Genomic DNA, 23,886 nt, shown 5'->3' on the forward strand with positions numbered 1-23,886 from the left:
GGCTTTAACTGGGAAGCACAGAGTAAGCCTGTATTTCAGAGGGAGTAACTTTGCATAATATGCACACTGCTCCTATTAATTATGTAAAATTTTAAGTAGGCTCAGGTGCTTTGCCGATGTCAAACTTACATTTTTAAAATAGTAGATCAGGAGAATTACACAGCAGGGAATTTTACCTGTGGCTTCACCACAGAATGCTTTCTTCAGTTTCATTAGGTTGCTGCAATTGTGATGTATGCAGGCCCAGTAACTTGCTCCTTACTGCACAGTGCATGTTGATGTGTTATGTATAGCAGAGAGACAAGCCAAATGCTCTACTGGGAGCATTTTATGGGGGGAAATGATAGGAGCCAGAAGCAGAGGGAAGAGGCTCTGAATCAAGACACACGGACAGAGATAGATTGAAGGGAAGTGCAATGGTAACACATTGAGATTGGGAATAAGCTGGATACCTCACTTTCAGAACTCGGACTGCTGTAGAGGCAGGGCCTTTAACCTTGGAAGAACATGTTCCTCTTACTACTCCGTGGCAACTGCTCCCCAGTCTCCCTGCAACCTTATGTATTGCATAATAAATATCAGTGTGAAATAATTGTTTTAAACAAAAATTTTTGAATATTTTTCAAGATAGAAAATTTAAAAAATTCTATCTTAAATTGCTTGTTTTCATTCCAGCTTGGAACTAAATCAAACTTTAAAATGTCCAAAGTAGAAATTCCAAAGTTTGGCCAGTTGTATGTGAACTGTTCAGTACATCTCATCTTACTGTAGAGGGCGCGTAACTTCTGAGATGATGTGTGAATTCTGTTCCACATCATCTGCACTCTTAGGATGTTGTGCTTCATTTAAGTTGTGTAAATCTCAAGTGAGTTCTAACTGAATTGTTCTTCTGTTGAATAGGATGTTTGGATCAGGCAGAGAACATAATTTCACCCGTCCAAATGAAAAGGGAGAATATGAAGTAGCTGAAGGAATAGGTTCAACTGTGTTTCGTGCTATTCTGGTGAGTTTTATTTTCAGTAGTATGGTTTAACCAACAGCTGGCATGGATTTTATAATTCCTGAGACTGGAAAAGCTGAACACTGTATTTTAAAACTACATAGGCACTAGGGATATCAGCATGTAGTAGACTACATGATAACTGATAAGGCTGGACCGATAAGCTTGTTGACTACATGCTCTTCCTCCACCCCCTTGCAGCGAGGGGTGGTGGGCAGCAGGCAGGAGCCAGTGCTGGGGGAGCCCCTTTAAAAGTCAGTTCCCTCCACTATGGAATAGTCATGTAATTGCTAAGATTTCATGCAGTTACACAACTATTCAATTACATGATTAGATATGTAAATATCCCTAATAGGCATCAGTGACAGAGATGCTGGTGAGGCAGTATTTCTCTATGGCTTTTTACATACATTATTCATAAATAAGGGTATGTCTACACTACCCCGCTAGTTTGAACTAGCGGGGTAATGTAGGCATACCGCACTTGCAAATGAAGCCTGGGATTTGAATTTCCCGGGCTTCATTTGCATAAGCGGGGAGCCGCCATTTTTAAATCCCCGCTTGTTCGAACCCCGTGTAGCGCTACACGGGGTTCGAACAAGTGGGGATTTAAAAATGGCGGCTCCCTGCTTATGCAAATGAAGCCCGGGAAATTCAAATCCCAGGCTTCATTTGCAAGTGCGGTATGCCTACATTACCCTCCTAGTTCGAACTAGGAGGGTAGTGTAGACATACCCTATGTGATTATTTTCCTCTTGAAAAAATGACTTCATCTGGAAATACTTTGTTTTTGAAGTGCACTTGTGTTTCCAGCCTCAGGAGTTTGGCTAAGCCGCAGGAATTGATGTTTATGAGAGATTTCACCTCTAAACAGCTTTTTTTGTAAACTTTTGAGTTTAAAAAAAGCATTTTAGTTTTACCAGCTCTTAACTTATTTCATCAACTGCAGAAGAATTATTTCAACAAATCTACTGTAAGTGGCATTTATGCTTGCAGAAAAATGTAAAGTGCAGTCTGCAAAGACAATTAGACTGTCATAAATATTAGTACAATGCAGTCTGGCTACTGTGCTACTTTGTGGGTTGAGCTCTAGAGCAGTGGAAGCTGAGTGACATGTCAACAGTAAACAGTGTAAATACATTATTTAAATGTTCAGTTTCAAGAATCTGTCATTTAAAATAGAAATGTCATGCAACTAAAACTTTAAAATTATTTTTTTCACTTGATAGTGGCCCTTCTGGGAACTCTAATATTTTCATAATATGATTATACTTAATCTTATGGTTCAGTCTTTGTTCTTTAAGATTGCAATACAAACCATTAGAATTTATGAATGTAACAAGTTAATGAAGTATGGATTGGATAAATGGGCTGAAAAATGGATAGAAAACTGGCTAGATTTAAAGGGTAGTGATCAACAGCTGGATGTCTGGTTGGCGGTCTGTTTGGGAGTGCCCCAAGGATCAGTTCTAGGGCCAGTTCTGTTCAACATCTTTATTAATGACCTGGATGAGGGGATGGATTGCACCCTCAGCAAGTTTGCAGATGACATTAAGCTAGGGCGAGAGGTAGATAGGGTCCAGAGTGACCTGAATAGATTAGAGGATTGGGCCAAAAGAAATCTGATGAGGTTCAACAAGGACAAGTGCAGAGTCCTGCAGTTGGGACGGACAAAACCCAAGCATTTTTACAGGCTGGGGACCGACTAAGTAGCAATTCTGCAGAAAAGGACCTGGGGATTACAGTGGATGAGAATCTGGATATAAGACAACAGTATGTCCTTGTGGCTAAGAACGCTAATGACATATAAGGTTGCATTAGGAGGAGCATTGCCAGCAGATCTAGAGAAGTGATTATTCCCCTTTATTTATCTCTGGTGAGGCAACATCTGGGGTATTGCATCCAGTTCTGGTCCCCCCCACTACAGTCAGGATGTGGACGCATCGGAGAGGGTCCAGTGGTGGTAAACGAAAATGATTAGGGGGCTGGAGCACATGACCTACAAGGAGAGACTGAGGGATTTGGGTTTGTTTAGCCTGCAGAAGTGAAGAGTGAGGGGGGATTTGACAGCAGCCTTCAACTTCCTGAAGGGAGCTTCCAAAGAGGATGAAGAGAGGCTGTTCTCAGTAGTGAGGTATCAGAACAAGGAGCAATGGTCTCAAGTTACAGTGGGGAGAGGTCTAGGTTGGATATTAGGAAAACTATTTCACTAGGTGGGTGGTGAAGCACTGGGGAGGGGCAGAATCTCTACCCCTTGAGGTTTTTAAGACCCAGCTTGACAAAGCTGTGGCTGGGATGGTTTAGTTGGGGTTGGTCCTGCTTTTGGGCAGGGGGCTGGACTCGACGACCTCCCGAGATCTTTTCCAGCTCTAGAATTCTATGAGTCTATTAATGTGGAAAAGGTTGTTTAATAATGACTTTGTCAACAAATGATTGTCTATTTGTGATTTTTCTATTTTACAAGGATTACTACAAAACGGGGATAATACGTTGTCCTGATGGAATATCTATTCCTGAACTGAGAGAAGCATGTGACTATCTTTGCATCTCCTTTGAATATAGTACAATCAAATGCAGAGATCTCAGTAAGTGTGGAATTATTACAAGAATTGTAGTGTACAGGTGCTAGTGTGTGTGTGGTTTACACTGAAGTGTTGATGTTACTGTAAAATATTGCAAAAATCAAATGCATAATCTGGAATGTATAAAATGTGGTTGTGAGATCAGCCCTTTCTCCTTTCTGCTCTTTTCAGTGTTTAAATCAGCACTGCTCTTAGAACAAGTATCTCATTCAAGTCATTATTTGTTCATGCATGTCCTTGTATAGACAAGTGGAGAAATATCAGCAGTTGGTTGACAGCAGAGATCTTTTCTGAGGTGAAGTTAATGAACAAATCACCCGTCATTTGTTACTCAGAAAGTTGATGGTTCTCTAACTTGAGTGTTTAGACAGTAAAAATGACACGCTGTTATGGTGAGAAATGGATGTATAAAATACATTTAGCATCCCAATGCTCCAGACTTGTAAGAGACAATACTTAAGTCTTTTGGTCCAGATAAAATGGGCACAAAACTAAAATGCATCCTAGATAATATTTCAAGTTTTGAAGCAGTTAACTGGCACACTTTTCCATTATGAGTCTGTTTCTGATGCTTGTAATATCATATTAGTGTAATGCTTCACCTAGAGAGTCAGTCTTCAGAATTGAAAACTTGGCGTTTCATAGAGTATCCTTCCCCAGACCAGAAGAACTACTCTCTGGAGCTTGTCTCTTCCAACAACAGAAGTTAGCCGTATACAAGCTGTTACCTCATCTGCCTTGTTCCTCTCACCCTGGACTTCTACAGGACTGCAAACATCTTTTTTTCTTTTTTTCCTACAAATGAAGGAAGTTTTAAAAATCATGGTCATATATGTATGAAAAATACAACAGCATTGTCATTTAATGTAAAAAGACATGGATGCATAATCTAGTTACCATATTATCCTGATAGGAGAATAGCAAATTGCAGGGCAGTTCTTCCTGCACAAACCATGGCACATTATTTCTGGGTATTTAAATTGAAAGGCAGGTCTGCTTGTGCCATATAATAAATGAAAGGGAATCTATCATATCATTCAATAGTCAAAAGAATTGACATATGCCCTGTTTTATTTCATTATGGTTGAATTGTGCTGCTGTTCAATTTTAATTCTAGCCCCCATTTCTCTACCAAGATTCCCAATGTCAGTATGCTTTGTATGGGTTTGGTTTCAGGTGCTCTTATGCATGAATTATCAAATGATGGTGCTCGCAGACAGTTTGAATTTTACCTTGAAGAAATGATTCTTCCACTGATGGTAGCTAGTGCCCAAAGTGGCGAGAGAGAATGCCATATCGTTGTGCTTACGGATGATGATGTGGTTGACTGGGATGAAGAGTATCCGCCACAGATGGGAGAGGAATATTCACAAAGTAAGTCTGGTTTTATGCCTGGATTGAATTTAGCTCCATCGGAGTGTTCCGTTGACTCTCTATCAGTATTAAACTCAGGCGCCATCGGACCTTTACAACATCCTCACTGCTGCTGGTGCACAGATTTGTATTTGATATGTTATGCTGTATCAGTTGAAGTAAAGAGAACACAGCCGTGTGACAGTGCGCTCTGCCCAAAGATAGGAATACGGTACTTACTAAAGGACATGAGGAGTTGAGGGGGAAAAAGACAAACAAATACTTTGAAGAATGATTCCCATTTTTGGCCAATTCTACTTTCAAATTAAGAATTAGTTTACAAAAGAGAAATGGATTGAGTGCACCAGACAGTGTTCTTAGTGCATTATGAAAACATTTTTAACAGTTTGGTCCATAAATGAGTTGTAAGCAATTGATAATGAAGAGCCTTTTCCTCATACCCCTGTATTTTTGTGAAGTTTGAAGTACTTTTTCAGTTTGAAAACATGGATTCCATTTGTTTAAAGTTGTCCCTCTTCTAGGAGAGCAAAGACTGTTGAGATTCCTAATCTTAAGGAGGCAGTTAGTAATGGTCTCAATTTTTTTTTAAACTAATTAGTTCGGCTTCACTAAACACTCATGTCTTTGCTCTTGGTCTTTTTGTGTGAATCTCTGTAATTCCTATTTAAACATGAAAAAATACAGCATGAAAACAGGAAGGGGTCAAGGGCTACTGATCTAAAATTTTGAGAAGCTGCCTTTGTATTTAGCAGGCTGCACTAGATCAGTGGAGTCAATGAAGTATCTGCCCTTTTTAGGAAGCTTTTTTCTTAAAGAAATAACCAAAGGTAAATCCTAATCCACTTGCAAGTAGATCGGCAAAAATGTTAATGTGTGTGTAGGGAAATTGTCTATATGCACAACACACCTTGGAGCATTACCTTTCTTGGGATTCAGTGCCATTTAATTTGCACTGCAGACTCTGCCATGTCTCTATTCTGGAATTCCTTAAGAAAACATCAGTCTGTATAAACTAGGGATGTTAACGATCAGTTTTTTAGTAAATGTGTAACTGCTTAACATATTATCAGTTACACATTGACATGGGGGGAGGGACGATAGGCAGGAGCCAGTGCTTGTGGGGAACCCGCCTTCCCCCACCTCCTGATAGAGGCAGCAGCATAGGGGGCAGGTGGCTCCACAAGAGTTCTGTGGAGCCATCAGCCTCTCCTTGCACAAAGGCTCCCACCTGCCCTCCCCTCCACTCCGGCCTGTGTGGGAGGCAGTGGAGGGAGAAGGGGAGTTGTGATGCATGCTAGTGGGACTTGTTGTATTAGAGGCATGAAAACAGGAAGGGGTCAAGGGCTACAGAGCCTACCCACTAGCATCCCTAATATAAACATGAATGAGCACCGTGGGAGAAACCGTCCAGTCCATCAGTTTATATACATTTAGCCAGGGCTACTCAACTTTGGAAGCCCCGGGGGCCACAATGATATCCCCAGCACATGCCAAGCGCTACAACTTAAATTTATGCATGCAAATGTATATGCAAATAATACACTGACAGGATTAAGCCTTAAACCCTGGTGCTGGAACCAAACATGGCCAGTATGAGCCAGTCAGCACCTCCTCAGGCTCTACCCACAAGGCTAAGCAGCCAGCACTTCTCACAATGCTCCTTGTGCTCCTGGCACCTCCTACCTGGGGGCTAGAAATGCTGACACTCTGTACCTGTCTGCTTCGGTCTTTTATGTTCAAAAGATCCCACCCACAGGCCACATATTCAGCCCCGCATAAACCCAAACTGCATTGTGGGCTGCAAACAAATGGGCTGCAGGCCGTGTGCTGAGTAGCCCTGCCTTAAGCTATGTTGGAAAATATGCCTTTATTTTTCTCAGATTTCAATCTTAGTTAACTTAAAGTAGCCTAGATTTTTAAGACGTTTCAAGTGGAATTACAGATTTATAGAAAATAATGGAATACGAGCTTATGATTGAATTCGAGGTAATGTTAAACTGGTATTGATCAGTCCTCTTGGCCTCATTTGTAAGCACTACTTAGACCATCTTCATTGGAGGTTTTTAACTGGAGGCTAAAAATTTTTGGTACAACTTTTTATTAATCTCTGAAATGCAATTTTCCCAGTTATTTACAGCACAAAGTTGTATAGATTCTTCAAGTATATTGAAAACAGAGATGTGGCCAAATCTGTTCTGAAGGAAAGGGGACTCAAGAAGATTCGATTGGGTATTGAAGGTAAAACTAATTTTCATTGCTTTCAAGCTAATCCTCTGGCAAAGACCCTGCTATATAAGCCATTGTTCCTACGTTGCTGTATGAACTATTGTAAGTCAGTGGTATTGGCATATTAGTCTGTTTTATGGTTGAAACTAATTTGTTCATCCTGTTGGCTTCTATCCAAATTGTAAGATACCTTTTCACTGAAGAACATTTTTTGAAGAGGGAGGGAGGAACTGGGTCACTCGGAACTGTAATACTAGAGCAGTTGATAGGAAAGCAGGAAAAGCATTTGATGCTTACTGAACACTGGTTTTCCATAAACAAAAATTTTGTCATTCAAAAATGCAATAAGCCAGATTTTATGAAAATTGTCAAGGAAAATTCCCCCCTAAAAGTAGTTTGAGCAGTGTTGGCCAGTTGTATTCATGACAGCCTTCTTCCAGCCTAGAAGACCCTTTAGCACAACTTTGGTCAGGCAAAGGACAGCTAATGGACTGTAAAGTGATCAGGGTTCTTAAATTTTTAGAAGCAAGAACTGAACTCAGCATTGTAATTTAAGAAATGTGAGCTTGTTTATGATCTTACATAAATAGTCACACAAATGCAATAGTTCCACTTGCCAGTTAGGGCAATGGAGCTGGATGAATCTAGCTCACTAACCCTAAAATATGCACCTGATTGTTTTGGAATGAATGGTCATGTTCTCTAAAGCAGTGATATTTTTTTTCCAAAGTGTGGTTTGTGACCCAATACTGGGTCACAGAAAGACAGGGCGCACTGGCCTGCCTTGCTGTAGAGTGACAAGGTGACCAGCTTCCTGCCTATCGTGGCACTTCAGACTGTACTGTGCCCTGGGCAGCAGGTCCGGCTCTTAGGTGGAGGCCAGTAGCTAACTCTCACAAACAAGCCACAAAAAATGAAGCCAATCCTATTTCAAACCAAGCCCAAAATGAGCTCTGTCCGTTTTTGCTCAGCAATGCCTGGAGACAAACCAGGAACCGGCCAATGGGAGTGTGGAGTTAGAGCTTGGGGTGGGGGCAGCCTGTAAAGGGTGAAGTGCTGTCCACTGTGCCAGGATAAGCAGGAAGCCTGCCTTACCATCCCACCGCATCACTGACCGGGCACTGCGGGAGGTAAGACTGTACCCCACCAATCCTGTCCCAAACCCAGACACCACTCGTGCACCTTGAACGCTTCATCACTGGCCCCATCTCCTGTCTGCACCTCGAGACAGAGCTTGCACCTCTTGTACTCCACCGCTAGGTCCCAGCCCAAAGTCCCTGCCCACATACTGAATCCCTCTGCCCCACAGCCTGCACCCCAAACCCTTCGTCTCTGGCCCCACCCAAAGCCCACACCTTAGGCAAAGCTTTCACTATTACCCCCAACCAAACCCCACAGCCCCATCCTGGAGCCTGCACTCTAGCCAAAAAGATAGAATTATGCTGGGTCATGGGCATCAACAATCTTCAACTGCGTTGCATGAAAAAAGTCAAAACCACTGTACTAATAGAGCTGTTGAGTGTAGCATACTAAAGTCTGCCGGGAGGGGAGAGCTATTAGCATTGCTTTTACAGGTATTCTCTTCACTGGGTCCAGAAAGTTGCTTTCATAGTAAATGGCCTTAGTGTCTGTCTTGGATTTTAGCTAACGTGTGTAAACTTTTGTGCTTTGTTCATAAACTGGGGAATGCAAGATGTTTAAAAAAACCTCTGGTCCTGCATCATTCTCTATGCTAACAGGGAAACAGAGCTGCTTAACTCTTTCACAGAGAGAGAACTTTTGCTTACCATTTTAACCAGACTGACCATTCTCTCAATGACCTTAAAACATGCATATTGCTTCAAAGAAAAGCCTCAGAATTGTCATTCATGCTTTAATTTGACATTTTACGTATGGGCCTTAACAAAGATGCTAATTATCTCACCCATTACAAAGATAGCTTCCCCAATTATCACCTCTGATATCATTACCTCACAGAAACTAACCTTCTCCTCTAACCCCCCCCCCCCCCCCCCCCCCCCCGTTCTAAAATCTGATTTGTAAATTTTATGTGTTTTCACTTTTTTTTGATTGTATCACTTTGGTATATATGGTCATACCAATTTTCTTCCACAAATTGATCTGAGGAAGTGGGTCTGGCCCATAAAAGCTCATCACTTAACAAACCATCTTGTTAGTCTTTAAAGTGCTACATAGTCCTGTCTTTTGTTTCAGCTAAACCAGACTAACACAGCTGCATATCTGTCACTGCTTAACTTCAGTGTGTCTCAGCAAACAGATACATGCTGGTGAAAGGAAAACTTTGAGCTAAGTAGTGCTGGAAACTTTAATTGTCATTTTATTCTAATATTTTAGGTTATCCCACATACAAAGAAAAAGTGAAGAAACGACCAGGTGGGAGGCCAGAGGTCATTTACAACTATGTCCAAAGACCGTTCATTCGGATGTCCTGGGAGAAAGAGGAAGGAAAGAGTCGGCATGTTGACTTTCAGTGTGTAAAAAGTAAATCAATTACAAACTTAGCAGCAGCTGCGGCAGATATCCCTCAGGACCAGCTAGTGGTAATGCACCCCACACCACAAGTGGATGAGCTGGATATTTTACCTATTCATCCTCCGCCCAGCAACAATGATGTGGACGCAGAGGGACAAAACCCAGCACTCTGATTCAGATTCTTATTCAAACAAAAGCATGCTACTTTAAAAAGTGACACTCTCTCATGCTGCACTGCAATTCCAGCTTTTCTTCATTGTGTAACACAGTGTTTAGGATAGTGCAGAGACCAAAGGTGTATGTAATCATGGTTTTTAGAGAGTACAGCTAAAACATCCTGAGGTTCCAGTTATGTACATGTATTTGTTTGAGTAGGTTTGTGATATTGGCTGTTTGTACACTGGACTGTCCTTCTCACTCTAGGCCCATCAGAAACAATGGGATTTGCTGGCTATTGTACATTCAATATTGTTACAGAGGGCAAAATGCAGAATCAGAACTGATAGTAGCACTTTATGAATGGCTGCTTGGTAAATGGATTCTCAAAGCCATTTTTATAAATGTATTGCACAATGCTAACTTTAAGAAAGTGCTTCTATCAAAGTCTATTCAGTTAAATGTAAATAGTTGGCTCTGAATAGATGGACTCTTAAGTGTATTGTATATGAGCAAGCATAAAATGATTACCACTGGGGTTTTTGGATTGAGGACCTTATTCAGTTACCCATTTAACATTCTGCTCAACTCAAATTTCTCCAGTGAATTTTTTTCACTTGTTTGTAATGTGAGCCATGTTCAACAGGTCTGAACAACTGATAGGAGGATTTCTCTTAAATTTTGCCTTACCTGAATTTGTTGATGGAGATATTTATTTACTAAAAGTTTGTAATACGTGTCATGGAATAGAAGAATGCAGGTGGTTCACTCTTCATTTATTAAATGATTGTAAATTCAAGTTTTTCATTCAAATAAAATTTCCATTATTTTAATCAATTTGACAAATGAGTTATTTTTTACCAAAAATTGTATATACTAGTCAAATTCCAGTGACTGTCTGCATTTACTCCTTCTCTACTTATTCCTCCTTTCTCCTGTATGACTGTGTTGATGGAAGGAATGGCATCAGTCTTTAATTTTTCACTTATCAGTCATTGAGTGCCAGTTCAGATTCCCCAGTGCTCTGGGATTCCTGTCTTTTGAATCAAAATATTAAAATTGTTTACGTCTTCATGACAACTAGATAAGAGATTGTATTGCTGGGGAGGTTACTAGAGAAACTGTTTTAACTACAGGACATACTTATAAGAGGGAGAAGTGTCAATGCACCCAATCAGAACACCCCCAGAATAAAAACCCATTAATATTCCTCCATTGGGATGTCAGTTGTAAGACAATATTGTAAATATAATTCTTTACATTTATTAAATGATTGAACTTCCAAAGATAGTTTGATTTTTAAGCTGTTGAAATGGTGGGAGAACCAAATCTATAAAAAAGGCTAACATTAGAAATGTGTTTAACTACAAAGCACCCGTGTGTATATGAAATTTGCTGAAGTGAGCTGAGAATGAAGCCCTGGGACTAAATATTTATTTTTTCTGAAGTAACAAGGCACAATCTATGGCTCTTAGCACGCTTCTTAAGCCGGGTTTTATCAGAAGTTTAGGATAAAGTAAATGCTGCATTTTAGAACAAGGGAAACATTTATTTTAAAAATATTTAACTGTTCTAATACATTACAATTTAACAATATTTATAGTATTCTGACAAAGAGAATAAACAGCTTTATGATACAATTAGTATAAGAAATATCCACATGGGGAGCTTTTTGTAGTGTAAAAACACATCATACATCTGAAATGACTATTTGCATATAAAAGCTACCAATGATAACAGTGCAGAGTTGCAGTGATTTTTTTAAAAAAATTCAACAAGAACAGAATCCCAAAATATACAATTAACGCAAGTTATACACAGCTAACCAAATCAATAATGCAAGAACACTGTAGCATGTGTATCTCCACTTTGTCTGAAATAACACATGGTAGAATGAATTGTGTTCTGATATGGCTTTTATGAAATTTATACATAAAAGCTATTCTCATAATCCAAGCTTCACAGACTGTAGAACTCCACCAATAATGCACTTATAAATTCAGCATCTGAATATCAATGTCACATTTACAAGGGCCACGGTAAGTCACTGAAATCTACAGGGCCTCCAAGGCCTGCATCTGCTTCCAGTAGGCTCATAATAACTGCCATTGCAGCTTCGTCGTTGCTGGGGCTGCTTGATCCTTGGTCGTTGTCTATCATATCTATGCCTATGTGAGAGTTCTCCCCTGTGAAAGTATTAAAAGAAAACTGCAGCAAACAGCAACAAGCATTTAAAATGTGGTTTTCACATATTCTATCAAATGATTTCTCAGGAAAAAGTCAGTAACTAACTGCATTGAGTGAGCATGCTCAGCTGCATTCTGAGGGGGCAGATGTCCGACTACCAATGCTTACAGTACAGATCTGGGAACTCAGCCCAAGGACAAAATAATTCACCATGGGATTTGTGTAAACTGTGGGACTGAATAGTTATTTAGTGCAGGGATGGGCAATAAAACAACAGCGGATCACCAGGGTAGCATGTGTGAACCGCTGCTATGTTTATCTCCACAAGTATGGGCCATTGCCGCTCCAATTGGCTGGGAATGGTGATCTGCAGGCAATGGGAGCTGAGACCCCATATACCTGCGGAGATACATGTAAAAACAGCTGTCGGGCCAATCACAGGCTAACCCTGGTGGGCTGGTATTTGCCCACCTCTGATTTAGTGGATGACTCAGGCTACAGGAGGTTTATGAAAGGGGAAAAATGTCCAGGGGAGCAGTTTTAAGTGACCAATGAGCAAGTCTAGTGCCCAACCTAGACCACTCTCAAATATATCCAATTTCACTTTCAGCAGCATGATTTGACAACGGCACTTGGGCTTCTGAAGGAAAGGAAATGAGGGGCTCAGAGTCCAAAGGGGAAAAATTAGGTGTTGAAAACCATATAGGATAGATGTTTAGAAGGCACTATTTTTTTTACCACTTTTCTTCATTGGAGAAATCATTATATAAATTACTATTGTGTATATACTTTATTCTGTGAATGAAGAGATCATGCTAGGGTGTGCAGGGAGCCAAGGTGTAACACATTTATCAGTACAGAGCTAAAGGCATTTATTACTAATTTCCCTTGGAAGAGTATTACTTGGTCCTATGTCCTAAAATATTCTCAATCCTAATCTTTTTTCTAGATAGTTTTGTGTAAAGCTGAAGTTCTGAGATGACTAGTTACTTTTGTCATGCCTCTAAACTGTTGATGGCATTGTTTGACTCTGCTTACCAAGAATGGAGGAGTTGTCAGAATAGGGATAGCCAGAATTATCCTGGATCTGCCCAGATAGTAAACCAGCAGAGGGAATGTCTGGAGTTCCGCCATTCAAAATCTAAAAACAAATAAATGTCAATTTCTAGTCTCTTGTGGTACTCCTGCTTCTCTCAGCGTTAACTAATGTAACACATTATCAAAAGGAAGACACATGGCAAGTCTTAGGATCCAAACATACAAACTTTTAAAACAGCTTCCTGGTGAGACTTCACAGCAAGACAGTTTAATATTAATGTGGTGAAGACTGGGGAAGATACGTCAATCTACCTGTAAACCAACTTTGTTAGAAATTAAACATGCAGCATTTTAAGGTAGTTTAAAGTAGCTGATGTGCATTATTGGATCAATAATTTTGAGCCTCCAATGAAAAGTGTCAAAGCAAAGTACAACCAACTAGGAAGAGAACTGCTACAAAAGGTATTGTAACCAAAGATCTTTGTATAGCAGCTCTTTCAAAAACACATGCTTAATTTTTTTTGGCAGCAGTGAGTTCTTGCTATGGAATTTCCTAAGGTCCAGCAAATGGAGCTATCTACAAAATGCATTTGAACCTTCCCTACATGCTGAAAGGCCTGTGATTTTAAAGATTGCAGTAATTTTTGCCTTACTCCTGATGCTTAGAAGGTGAATATTTGTGTAATATGGGTGGTGCCTAAATGCTGTGCAAACATGTAGGCTACTGTCCTAGCCCGGAAGAACATACTAGTGAGATCCTCTTGATAGTGCCATGGGGTAGCAACATTCCTTTGAGTATCTGCACTGCAAAGAACCTACCAGATGCCCTGAATAGAGATGGAGAATGTTTTGCTCCATGCTTAATACAATAGGCAGCACAAAGCAGAAAACCCCTTGATTCTATTAACTACTCAGCTGTGCTTATTAAAGTAATTTAATTCTGAACTTACTCAAAGGAATATCTTCACAAGAACAATACTCAGGCAAAATGAGGATTGCTGCCTGATTCTCCACTGCCTTGCAAGTTGTCTAGTTATTTCCATCTGTCCAGTGAGTGCAAAGAGGATGGACATGACTAATCTGAATGGGTAGCATTTTATTCCCATTTTGCTTCCTTGCACCATGTGTGGACAGATCCTTTGACTACGGGCTTCTTGAAATGGGAAAGATTTAGGTTCCCATAGTATAATTACACTGGTATAATCTGGACACTTGGTCTGATATAAAACAGCATTTTTTATTTTCCATGTGACATGAACAAAAGCACTCTTGCGAGTGTATCTTCCCCTAAGGGGGATTTTACTGGTGTAACAGCTGTTTACAATCACACCTCAGGTTCTATATTAAAAAAACCCAAGTAGCGAAGACTTCAGTTTTTTAGCCTTATTAACATCTAGTTTCTCCACAAGTAATTATCTTTAACGGTATTTTCAGTGGTGATCTCTTCAGTGACATGCCAGCTGAGACTGCTTGCTGCAAAGCAGCTGTTCTCCTTTCAGTATGGAAACACGGGTTTCTTTCTAAAACCAAAACACAGTGCTTTCCTCACAGGGGAGCACTGATACCTTGTCTTGAATTTTTGACCACAGATCTAGTTGGTGGCTGCTTTCTACCAGTAGAGGTTGTGATAAGAGATTATTAAGAAGTGCTCTACAAGCTGAAAAGATTTTTGCAGAATACAGCCTAGGTGACTAGCAGGTGTAAGACACCAATACTACACTTTGCCCATGGAGCAAGAGCATCTGCTAAGTTTTGTTACGTAATATATGCAAAAGTTGTAACACTTTACTTTAGAGCAGAGCTGGGCAAAATGCAGTCTGGGGGCTGGAACCAGCCTGTGAACCACATGTCTGGGACCCTCAGGCACACAGCTGTTTTAAGCTCAGTTTGTGGGTGGGTCTCTGCTCTGCAGGGAGGGGAAAGCTTTGTGTAATCTCCCCACCTGCAGCCCAATCTTCAGTTCCTAGTGGCCAGAAACAACCAGCCAATAAAATCTGAAAACTTGGCTTGGAGGATGGGAGCAGCACAAGTCTCTTCCCCTTCCCAGAGCCGAGCCCCACATGGAGGGAGCAGCCTGCAGTATAAAGTGATCTGTGGCTGCAGCAGGCAGGGGGCCCAGCCTGCCTTGGGGTGCTGCAGGGCTGCTGGCTTAGGTAAACATCTCCCAACCAGAGCCTCCCTCTGGCAATCCTGTCCCTCCAGCATCCCAACTCCCTCTCCTAGGTCTCTATCTGAACTCCCCTGCCCCAGGTCACAACTCTCTCCCAGATCCTGTACCGCCCTTCCCCAGGCCAGAATCCTCTCCTGCATCCTAGTCACCTCCCAAACCCTCTGTATTCTGTACCCCCTTTCCCCTAGGTCACAGCTCCCTCCCAGACCTTGTACCCCCTCCTAGTGCCCAAGAATCCTCTCCTGCACCCATACCCTCTCCCTACACATCCCCCTCATTTGCCCAAATTTCCTCTCAGACACCTTCTCCTGCACCCCAGTCCCTTACCCCATGTGCCCTTCTGTGTCCAACCTCCATCCTAGACCCTGCACCCCCTCCACAGAAAAGTGACACACTGTGCTGGCTGCTAGTGGGTAAGTTTCTGAAAGAAGCTATGTTTTAGGAAAGCTGGCCTCTTTGTTGACGACTCCCTCTCCTGCTTTGCAGAGACTGTGCGCGCGCGTGCAGGGGGGAGGGGAGTGGGTGTACACAAGCACAGTCAGTCACACATGCAATTTGTGTCTGTGTCTCTCACACTTTTAGTCCCTCCACCCCTGAATCACACCCCTTCCAGCCCATGCTCACATACCAAAATTCATGAAGTGGTCCCTCGGTGAAAATTACTGCCCAGCTTTGGACTAAGGGACTAGCACATGCATAGATCAGTCTGTCTTGTTTTAGACAGAGTCCCTGGAGGCTGGGGCCATTTTTTGGTTCTGTGTGTGTATTGCAACTAATACAATGGTGCCCTGATCAGTGAATAGGGTGCCTACATGCTACAGAAATACAATAAAATAATTGTTTTCCTTTATATAGCTACAGCAGTTCTGGATAAGAACTTACGCCTCCCCTGTAATTGTTCTGGGAAGTAGAAGCTAATGGGGGCTGGCAACTCTATAATACCTGATTACATGATATTGGTGAAGCCATTTGAAGGACCTGGGTAATCAGCAGCAAAAAATGAGCCACTCTAGATGTTTGTTAATTATGAAAATACCATTGCAATAGTTTCATCAGTGATGTAGAATTAAATTCACATGAAGTGTCTGTAGCGTTCAGTAGGTCATGTTTTTGTACTGACAACAAGTAATTGCACCAGAGCAGCCTGAGGCTATGGAACAGTTGGGTTTTGTCATCCATGCAACTGTGTTAAGCATTTTGAGATGGTGTAATAAGCACTTGTTGGGTGTGTCATCTAAAATGACAGGGTGTTGACATACTTAAATGTGAGGCAATGCCCTATTAACAGGAAGTTGACACCTCAGTGGGATATTGTTTGATGTTCTGCAGATTTAGGGCTTGTCTAAACTAGGAGTACTGCCGCTGTACTGATTCAGTGTAGAGACATTACCTATGTCAACAGAAGGGGTTCCTCCTCCCCAGGATGCAGTAGCTAGGTTGATTGAATAATTCTTCCACTGGCCTAATGCTATCCACATTGGGGGTGATGTCTACTGAACTACACCACTCAGGGTGTGGATTTTTCACACTCCCATGCAATGTAGTTAGGTTGACCTAACTTTGTGTAGACCAGGCCTTAGGAAAATCCTCCAGCTGTTTACATTTTTCAAAAGTTATTTTGAAAACAATGCCTCTATATAGCCTTGGGCTGTGTCTAGACTGGCCAGTTTTTCCAGAAAATCAGCCACTTTTCCGGAAAAACTTGCCAGCTGTCTACACTGGCCGCTTGAATTTCTGCAAAAGCACTGACTTCTTACTGTAAGAAATCAGTGCTTCTTGCGGAAATACTATGCTGCTCCCGTTCAGGCAAAACTTTTGCGCAAAAAAGGGTCAGTGTAAACAGCTTAGATTTGTTTTCCGCAAAAAAGCCCCGATCACAAAAATGGCGATTGGGGCTTTTTTGCAGAAAAGCGTGTCTAGATTTTGCAGAAAAGCATCTGTGCCAATCTAGACGCGCTTTTCCGAAAATGCTTTTAATGGAAAACTTTTCCGTTAAATGCATTTCCGGAAAATCATGCCAGTCTAGACACAGCCTTGTTGTGTAGTCTTGCCTTAATCTTTGTGTTCATGCCCCTCAGTGTGAAAGCTATTTGCATGTATATGCAACAAACATGTAAGTTGTGGCCCTCAGCATATGTTGAGAGTATCATTGTAGCCCTGCTCTAGCCAGTTATATTGGAATTAAACAAACAAAAAAATGCATGAAGAAAGGTAACAATAAGGGTGATGGAACAACTTCTATAAGAGCAAAGATTAAAAAAACCTGATGTTTAAGGGGCGATATACAGGTCTTTAAAATGAGAGGTCACCCACTGAAATTAATAGGCAGCAAATTTAATACAAACACTAGACCGTATTTCTTCACACAGTACACAGTCAACCTGTGGAACTTGTTGATCCAGGATGTTGAGCAGGCCAAAATGTTAAATGGGTTAAAAATAATTACACAATCTTATGGTCCATCATCAGTGTCCATTAGCCTAGATGGGCAGGGACCCAAACCTATGCTGTGTGTCCCTAAAACTCTGCCTGCCAAAAGCTGGAACTAAGAAATTGGAGATGGATCATTCAAATAAATTGTCCTGACCAACCTCTGAAGTAGAGGGCAGAGGCCAGATGAAAAACAGGATACGGGGATGGATGGATGGACCAATGTTCTGACCCCACATGAAATAATTTTATAAAATGAAATTTGAGATGCTGGAGCACAATTTTGTCACAAGGGGACAGGGATTGCATTGCCATAGAATTCTTGCAAAGGGCTCTTGGGCATCGCAATAGAGAATTTCAAAAGCAAAGATTAGATGGAGCCTTCTCCAATGAGGGAGATTAAGCAAACACCTGATATATTATACATACGTGTATAGTGCAAATAAAGAACCAATGCATGGAGGAATATTAAAATAATTCCATTTAAAATGTGAAATAAGTTTGACACAGTAGTAAGCAGGTGTCTCCAATTTTTAGTAAACATGTAACTTTAGATTCCCATGTGATAGATTATCCCAAATTTAGTCCAGTCCCTTCTTACTGCAGCACTGAAAACAGCTAAAGCTCTTCTCCACATGCAGGAGAGCGGTGCCCAAGGAAGAAATGAGTGCTTGTTGGATCTGGGAGATGAGATTCATGTGCTTGCAATAAGTGCAGTTCAGCTCCCTCTGTCTGTATGAACTGAGCTTTCTTGGGGGGAGGGGCTGCTTTTCTCTCTCCACACAGGAGCCCAGGGCTGGAGGAAGCACTGAGTCCAACCCCCCGCCCAACACAGAACCAACCCCAACTAAGCCATCCCACATGTGTCCATACTGTGCTCCAGTCCCAACATAGCACACACTGGTCCAGACTAGGGCTTGAAAATAATTTACAAAATATATCACAACCACAAGATTAAAAAAAGTTGTGATTAATTGCAGTTTTAATCACACCATTAAGTAATGATAATATAATTAAATATTTTGGGTGTTTTCTATCATATTGATTTCAACTACAATATAGAATACAAAATGTACAGTGTTCTCTTTATATTATTATTTTTGAATACAGGTATTTGTGTGGGGGAGGGGGGGAGGAAGGGAGAGGGGAATGTTGCCTCTTCAAGCACAGACCACAAAGTGCTGAACTCATTTTCAGGCAGCAGCAGACTCCACCCTGTTCCTCAAGCCCCAGCTGCATGGTGACCAGGGGGGTGTAACCCTTGCCACCCCATGCAGCAGAAAAGAGGCAGGCTCAGTTCGGAGCAGTGTGACTGGCTCTCCCCCCCCCCCCCCCCCCGCCATCCCAGCACAGCACCCTCCCTCATCCACCTCTAGGATTGGCCATGTCTAAGGGGGAAGGATAGGGCAGGTGGTGTGGGCAGGGATAGGTGTTCAACTGGCTTTCAAATCACCCAGAGTCTCTTGTCTCTGACCACCTCCTGCTTGGTGTCTCAGCCTGTGCCTCCCGCTCAGCTGCTGCCAAGGCCTGTCCCAAGAGGTGTGCGATTAACTCGCATTAAAAAATAAATTCATTTTTAAGTTCACTGCATGTGTTAGCTGCAACTGACATCCCTATTTTGGAGGAAGGTTCTGTGCTCGTCCTAGGACTTATCATAGCAATGCAAGGTTCATTAAACAAAGAAAATAGTCTCAATTTCTGATCACTCCTACATTAAAATGCTTAGGTTTTCTTGTGAAACAAACAAAAGAAATGACTGGGTTAAACAGAACATTTCAGTTTGATATGGGACACTTTAACTACTAGTTGTTAACCACTATTTGTTTTTTCAAAAAGGAAATTTGGAAAGGCTAGACTGAAAACCACAGGAGATTGTGCCCCTCAACCCCAAACCTCGATAGTCCTGTGGTTAGTGTACTCACATGGGAGGTCCAGATTCAAGTGCTCAGTTTGCCTGACTTGGAATAGAGGTTTGAACTTTATGTCTCTCACATAACGCCCAGACCAACAAGTGGTGTTCTGGGATGGCTATTTCACTATGTATAAACACTCGAAAGTATGCTATGTTCCACTTCCCTAGACTCGGGCAGCCAAAGGATCAGTTTTGTGAAAGGCAATACGTAATTCACATTTTAGAAATGTTTCTTCTCACCTTTTTGCCTCCGGGAGAAGAAGTGTCGGGAGGAGGCGTGCTGGTGATGTTCAATGGACTGGAACCACAGCTGGAAGGCGATGACCCTCTTATCCTTTCAAACCAAAGTCATTAAAATTAGAGGCAATGCAAAATGATGTGATTAATGCACTATTCATCTCGAGAACAATGAATCACGTAGGTGATATAGGCATATGGAGCATTTGTTTTCATCCCTATGATGTAGTGCCAGCAACTGACTAATAGCCAAGTTGGTCTCCAGGTGCAGAGGCCTTAAACATTTTAAGACTACCCAAAAAAATGCATTTCAATTCATCTAATGAAGTGGGTTTTACCCATGAAAGCGTATGGCCTAATAAATCCGTTAGTCTCTTAGGTACCACAGGACTCCTCAGTGTCATCACAAAAATACAGATTGGGTGTTAGCATCAGTTTTATGCTTTGTGATTACTTTTTTCCAGTGGGTACGAGATCTGCAGTGCTTGTCTATACATACATTAACACTGCTATCACTCTTATCCTGAACAGCACAGACAGTACATAATCAATTACTTGAATCTGGCATATGCAAGCTCTGCCGTATGCCATTTTCTTGCACAGCCTCTGCTGGAAATATTTCCAAGCAGTAGCAGAGCTGCTGTAATATGCATATTAAAGGAAGGTTTGGCCCACAATGTCCAAACAATAACACAAAGAAAGGAAACCCAGAAAAGAGCCACACTTCTGTGCAGTTTCTTAATACTTTGAGATATTAACAGGACAAACTTCTTCCTAATATTTTTCTTCATGACAGGCATATGGAGCATTTGTTTTCATCCCTATGGTGTAGAGAACAAGCAGTAAAGAGAGACATTTCAAAGCCATGCTACTTTTGCTCACTTCAGGATTTTTCCATGTGCACAGAGTATTTTGCACAAAAAAGTGTCAAATTTTTTTAAGATGGAAACTCATTCACCACAGCAGATTTTAAGTACGAACGTTATGAACAGAAGACAGTACAGGAAAATAGAAACAGCTGGTGAAAGAGCACTAAACTATGTTTTGACTCCTCTTGTGTCTTCAGTATCAGCAAAGTTATGAGAGAAGGAGCTGGATTTTTTCCACACTTGTGCATCATCAGGTTTAACAACTAAACTAAGGCTGCAGAATCATGTTTGGATATGTGAGATTTTCTTGTTTTTTCATCCAGAGGATCCATGCAGCAAGGAACCTCATGTGCTAGACAGCACAGGTCCCATGACTCCAGCAATCTCAGCTGATAGTGCAGGGGAATTTAGCTGTGTACAGGGAACATGATAGGGGCCTCTTTTATGGCAGCTGAACTGGCCATACAAAACAGCCCTTTTTATAAGGCTGTTGACAACCATGTTATCTATATTAGACCAGCCGTCATTTCGGGGGCTTGATCAGTGGAAAGATGGCCCCCTGATTTTGCGGGCAAAACCTGCTCTAATATTGTGTGTATTCTCCTCACCCTGAACAGCAAGTTTTACTTTCAGATCCCCAGCTGAGATCACAAGTCTGGCAGTTCAAAAACACATTCAGCTAAGCAAATTAGATCTGGAGTCAGACACACAAATCTGGCACTTGTGCCAATTTTAGAGTTCCTTAACATTAACACACTTCAAACTGGTCTTAGTTTAATTTTCACACTTCAGAAATGAACACTGTTAAAATAATGACATGCAAGACACTGCCCTCTTATCTCCTATGGAGCACTAATTACTGCTCTAACTCCATACCATTTCACTTTTAAGACGACTGCCTCAAGACACTTGGCAGTCAACTGGCATCCAGCCCACTGCAACTTGCAACCTGCAGGCCACTAGCAATTCATGGACAAGCCATTTTATTCCAGTGTGAAATGTGGCATGGCTTGTGTGACACCTGTGGCCATCTACTGGAGATATTTAGGACTGACATTCAAGCAGAGTGGGAATTTTAAATTAATTTTTAACTAAGGCCTGGTCTACATTAGAAGTTTAGGTTGAGTTTAGCCACTTAAGTTTGATTTTCTAAACAGAGTCTATACTGTCACGGCCGTTATGCCAACTTTAAGGGCTGCTGAAGTGGATTTTGGTATTCCTGCTTTTCATGAGGAGTGATGCAATACTCGACCTTGTGCAGTCACATTCCCGGTAGTGTAGACTCAGCATAGCAAAAGTCAAGGTTCTTGGCCTCCAGCAGGCACCCCACCGCACCTCTTCTGCGCTCCTGGTAAACAGGAAAAGCCCCAGGAAAGTTTGAATTCCATTTTCCGGGTGGCCAGTGTTGCAAACACACCTCAGAGCAGGCAGCATACCTCAGCAGCACATGCGGCAATGACTTCCATGAGCTCCAGTTCCCAGGAGAGCCAGCATGGAGTGTGCAGATCTTGAACCTCACAGAAACATGGGGAGAGGAATCCATTCTCTTGGAGCTTTGAAACAGCAAAAGAAATGCCAATGTCTATACCAAGACTGCAAGCTGCCTGGTGGTGAAAGGACCCTTAGCAGTGCCATGTTACAATAAAGGAGCTGAGGCAGTCCTAGCACAAGACAAAGGAAGCTGGACACCAGTTCTGACTGGTGGGAATGGCTCATCATGGAGCGGTGGGATGACCAGCAGTGGCTCCAGGACTTCTGCCTGTGGAAGGAGACCTTCCTGGAGCTGTGTGCCTGGCTCGCCCCTTCCCTCACATGATGGAACACACGCAACCCACCATCCCCCTGGAGGGTGTGTGTGTGTGGGAGGGGGGGTGGCCTCAGGGAACTCTGGCACCCCGTGATCCTCTGTTTGTCTCCTTCTAAAGGCAGTGTAGGCCATAAACAAACGTCCTACTGCACAGGGACATCCACCTTAGCCACATGACCCCATGATTGCTGGCTTTGCCGACATGGGTTTCTCCAACTGCAAGAAGCTACTGATGGCACCCACATCCCCATCCGGACCCCTGGCCACTGGCATCTGTCTATATCAACCACAAGGGATACTTCTTGATGGTCCTGCAGGCCCTCGACCACCACCACAGGCAGTTCACCAACATCTTTGTTGGCCGATTGGGGAAGGCATGTGACGCCCGCGTCTTCTGCATCTCTAGTGTCTTCCAAAAGCTGGAAGCCGGCACTTTCTTTCCCGATCACACCATCAGGGCCAGGGAAGTGGACATGCCACTCTGTACTGTGGGGGATGCGGTCTATCCTCTTGTGCCCTGGCTCATGAAGTCCTACAGCGGCCACCTTGACCACTCAATAGAACACTTCAATGCCAGGCTTGACAGGGCCCACATGGTGGTGGAGGGCACCTTCAGGCATCTCAAGGCATGGTTCAGATTCCTTCTCATGCAGATGGACATTGGGGAGCTGAACATCTGCCAGGTGGTGGCCGCATGTTGTGTGCTCCACAATATTTGTGAGCAGAAGGTGGAGACATTCCTGCCAGGTTAGCGGGCAGAGGCTGGCCGGGTTGGCAGGGTCTTCGAGCAGCCATACACAGCTGCCATCCAGCAGGCCCAGCAGGAGAGGGTGCGCATCCATGAGGCCCTGAGGGAGAGTTTCTCACAAAGGACCCCAGTGACACTCCCCTGGGCATGGGCATCACCCCTTTCTGCCTTTCCTCCCTCACCCCTCCTTTCTCACCCTCCACCTTCTCCTGCAGAGACAATCAAACAGACTTTTTTTTTTTTTTTTTTAAACAAACTGTGTGGTTTTTATTTGGGGCCAAAGTAACTGGGGAGGGGACTGGGGAAAAGAACCTGGGAGAGGAGAGTGAGGGGAGGAAGGGAGGGGAGAGATGAGAACCTTTGAGGGTGGAGGAGGAGTGAAGAGAGGCTCAGGGCTGGGAGTGGGATTTGTGCCTGGCTCAGTTGGTTCCACCGCCTCATGTGCGGCGACCTCAGTGATCCAACAGGGAGGGAGGGAGCAAGCTGGGGCAGGGTCTGGCATGGGAGATGGGGCAGGACCAGGAGGTGGGGCTGGGGCAAGAGTGGCAGCAGGAACAGGAGCTGGCTCCGTGCCAGTGAAGAGAGACTGGACAACTGTGCACATGGTGCGGCCCTGCTACAGCAACTTCCTGCAGGTCGCTCTGCAATTGCACATCC

At 42.6% G+C, this 23,886-nt stretch overlaps 2 protein-coding genes across 12 annotated transcripts in view; one reads left to right on the plus strand and one right to left on the minus strand.

The window, feature by feature from the left end:
• The window catches only part of BTBD10 (BTB domain containing 10), a 50,007-nt gene extending 39,343 nt beyond the window's left edge, over window positions 1-10,664 (plus strand). For both annotated transcript variants that reach the window (XM_014568881.3, XM_014568879.3), the window contains exons 4-8: window positions 901-1,003; window positions 3,465-3,585; window positions 4,759-4,956; window positions 7,084-7,194; window positions 9,538-10,664. In XM_014568881.3, coding sequence (XP_014424367.1) covers window positions 901-1,003; window positions 3,465-3,585; window positions 4,759-4,956; window positions 7,084-7,194; window positions 9,538-9,848 — 844 coding nt within the window. In that variant the 3' untranslated portion in view covers window positions 9,849-10,664. The remainder of the gene's footprint in view (window positions 1-900; window positions 1,004-3,464; window positions 3,586-4,758; window positions 4,957-7,083; window positions 7,195-9,537) is intronic.
• A 695-nt stretch (window positions 10,665-11,359) lies between these two features.
• The window catches only part of BMAL1 (basic helix-loop-helix ARNT like 1), a 123,116-nt gene continuing 110,589 nt past the window's right edge, over window positions 11,360-23,886 (minus strand). For all 10 annotated transcript variants that reach the window (XM_075927854.1, XM_075927850.1, XM_075927855.1 and 7 more), the window contains 3 exons: window positions 19,809-19,902; window positions 13,057-13,159; window positions 11,360-12,017 (listed from right to left, as the gene is read on the minus strand). In XM_075927854.1, coding sequence (XP_075783969.1) covers window positions 11,857-12,017; window positions 13,057-13,159; window positions 19,809-19,902 — 358 coding nt within the window. In that variant the 3' untranslated portion in view covers window positions 11,360-11,856. The remainder of the gene's footprint in view (window positions 12,018-13,056; window positions 13,160-19,808; window positions 19,903-23,886) is intronic.

This window comes from Pelodiscus sinensis, chromosome 4, assembly GCF_049634645.1.
Source record: "Pelodiscus sinensis isolate JC-2024 chromosome 4, ASM4963464v1, whole genome shotgun sequence".
Taxonomy (NCBI): domain Eukaryota; kingdom Metazoa; phylum Chordata; order Testudines; family Trionychidae; genus Pelodiscus; species Pelodiscus sinensis.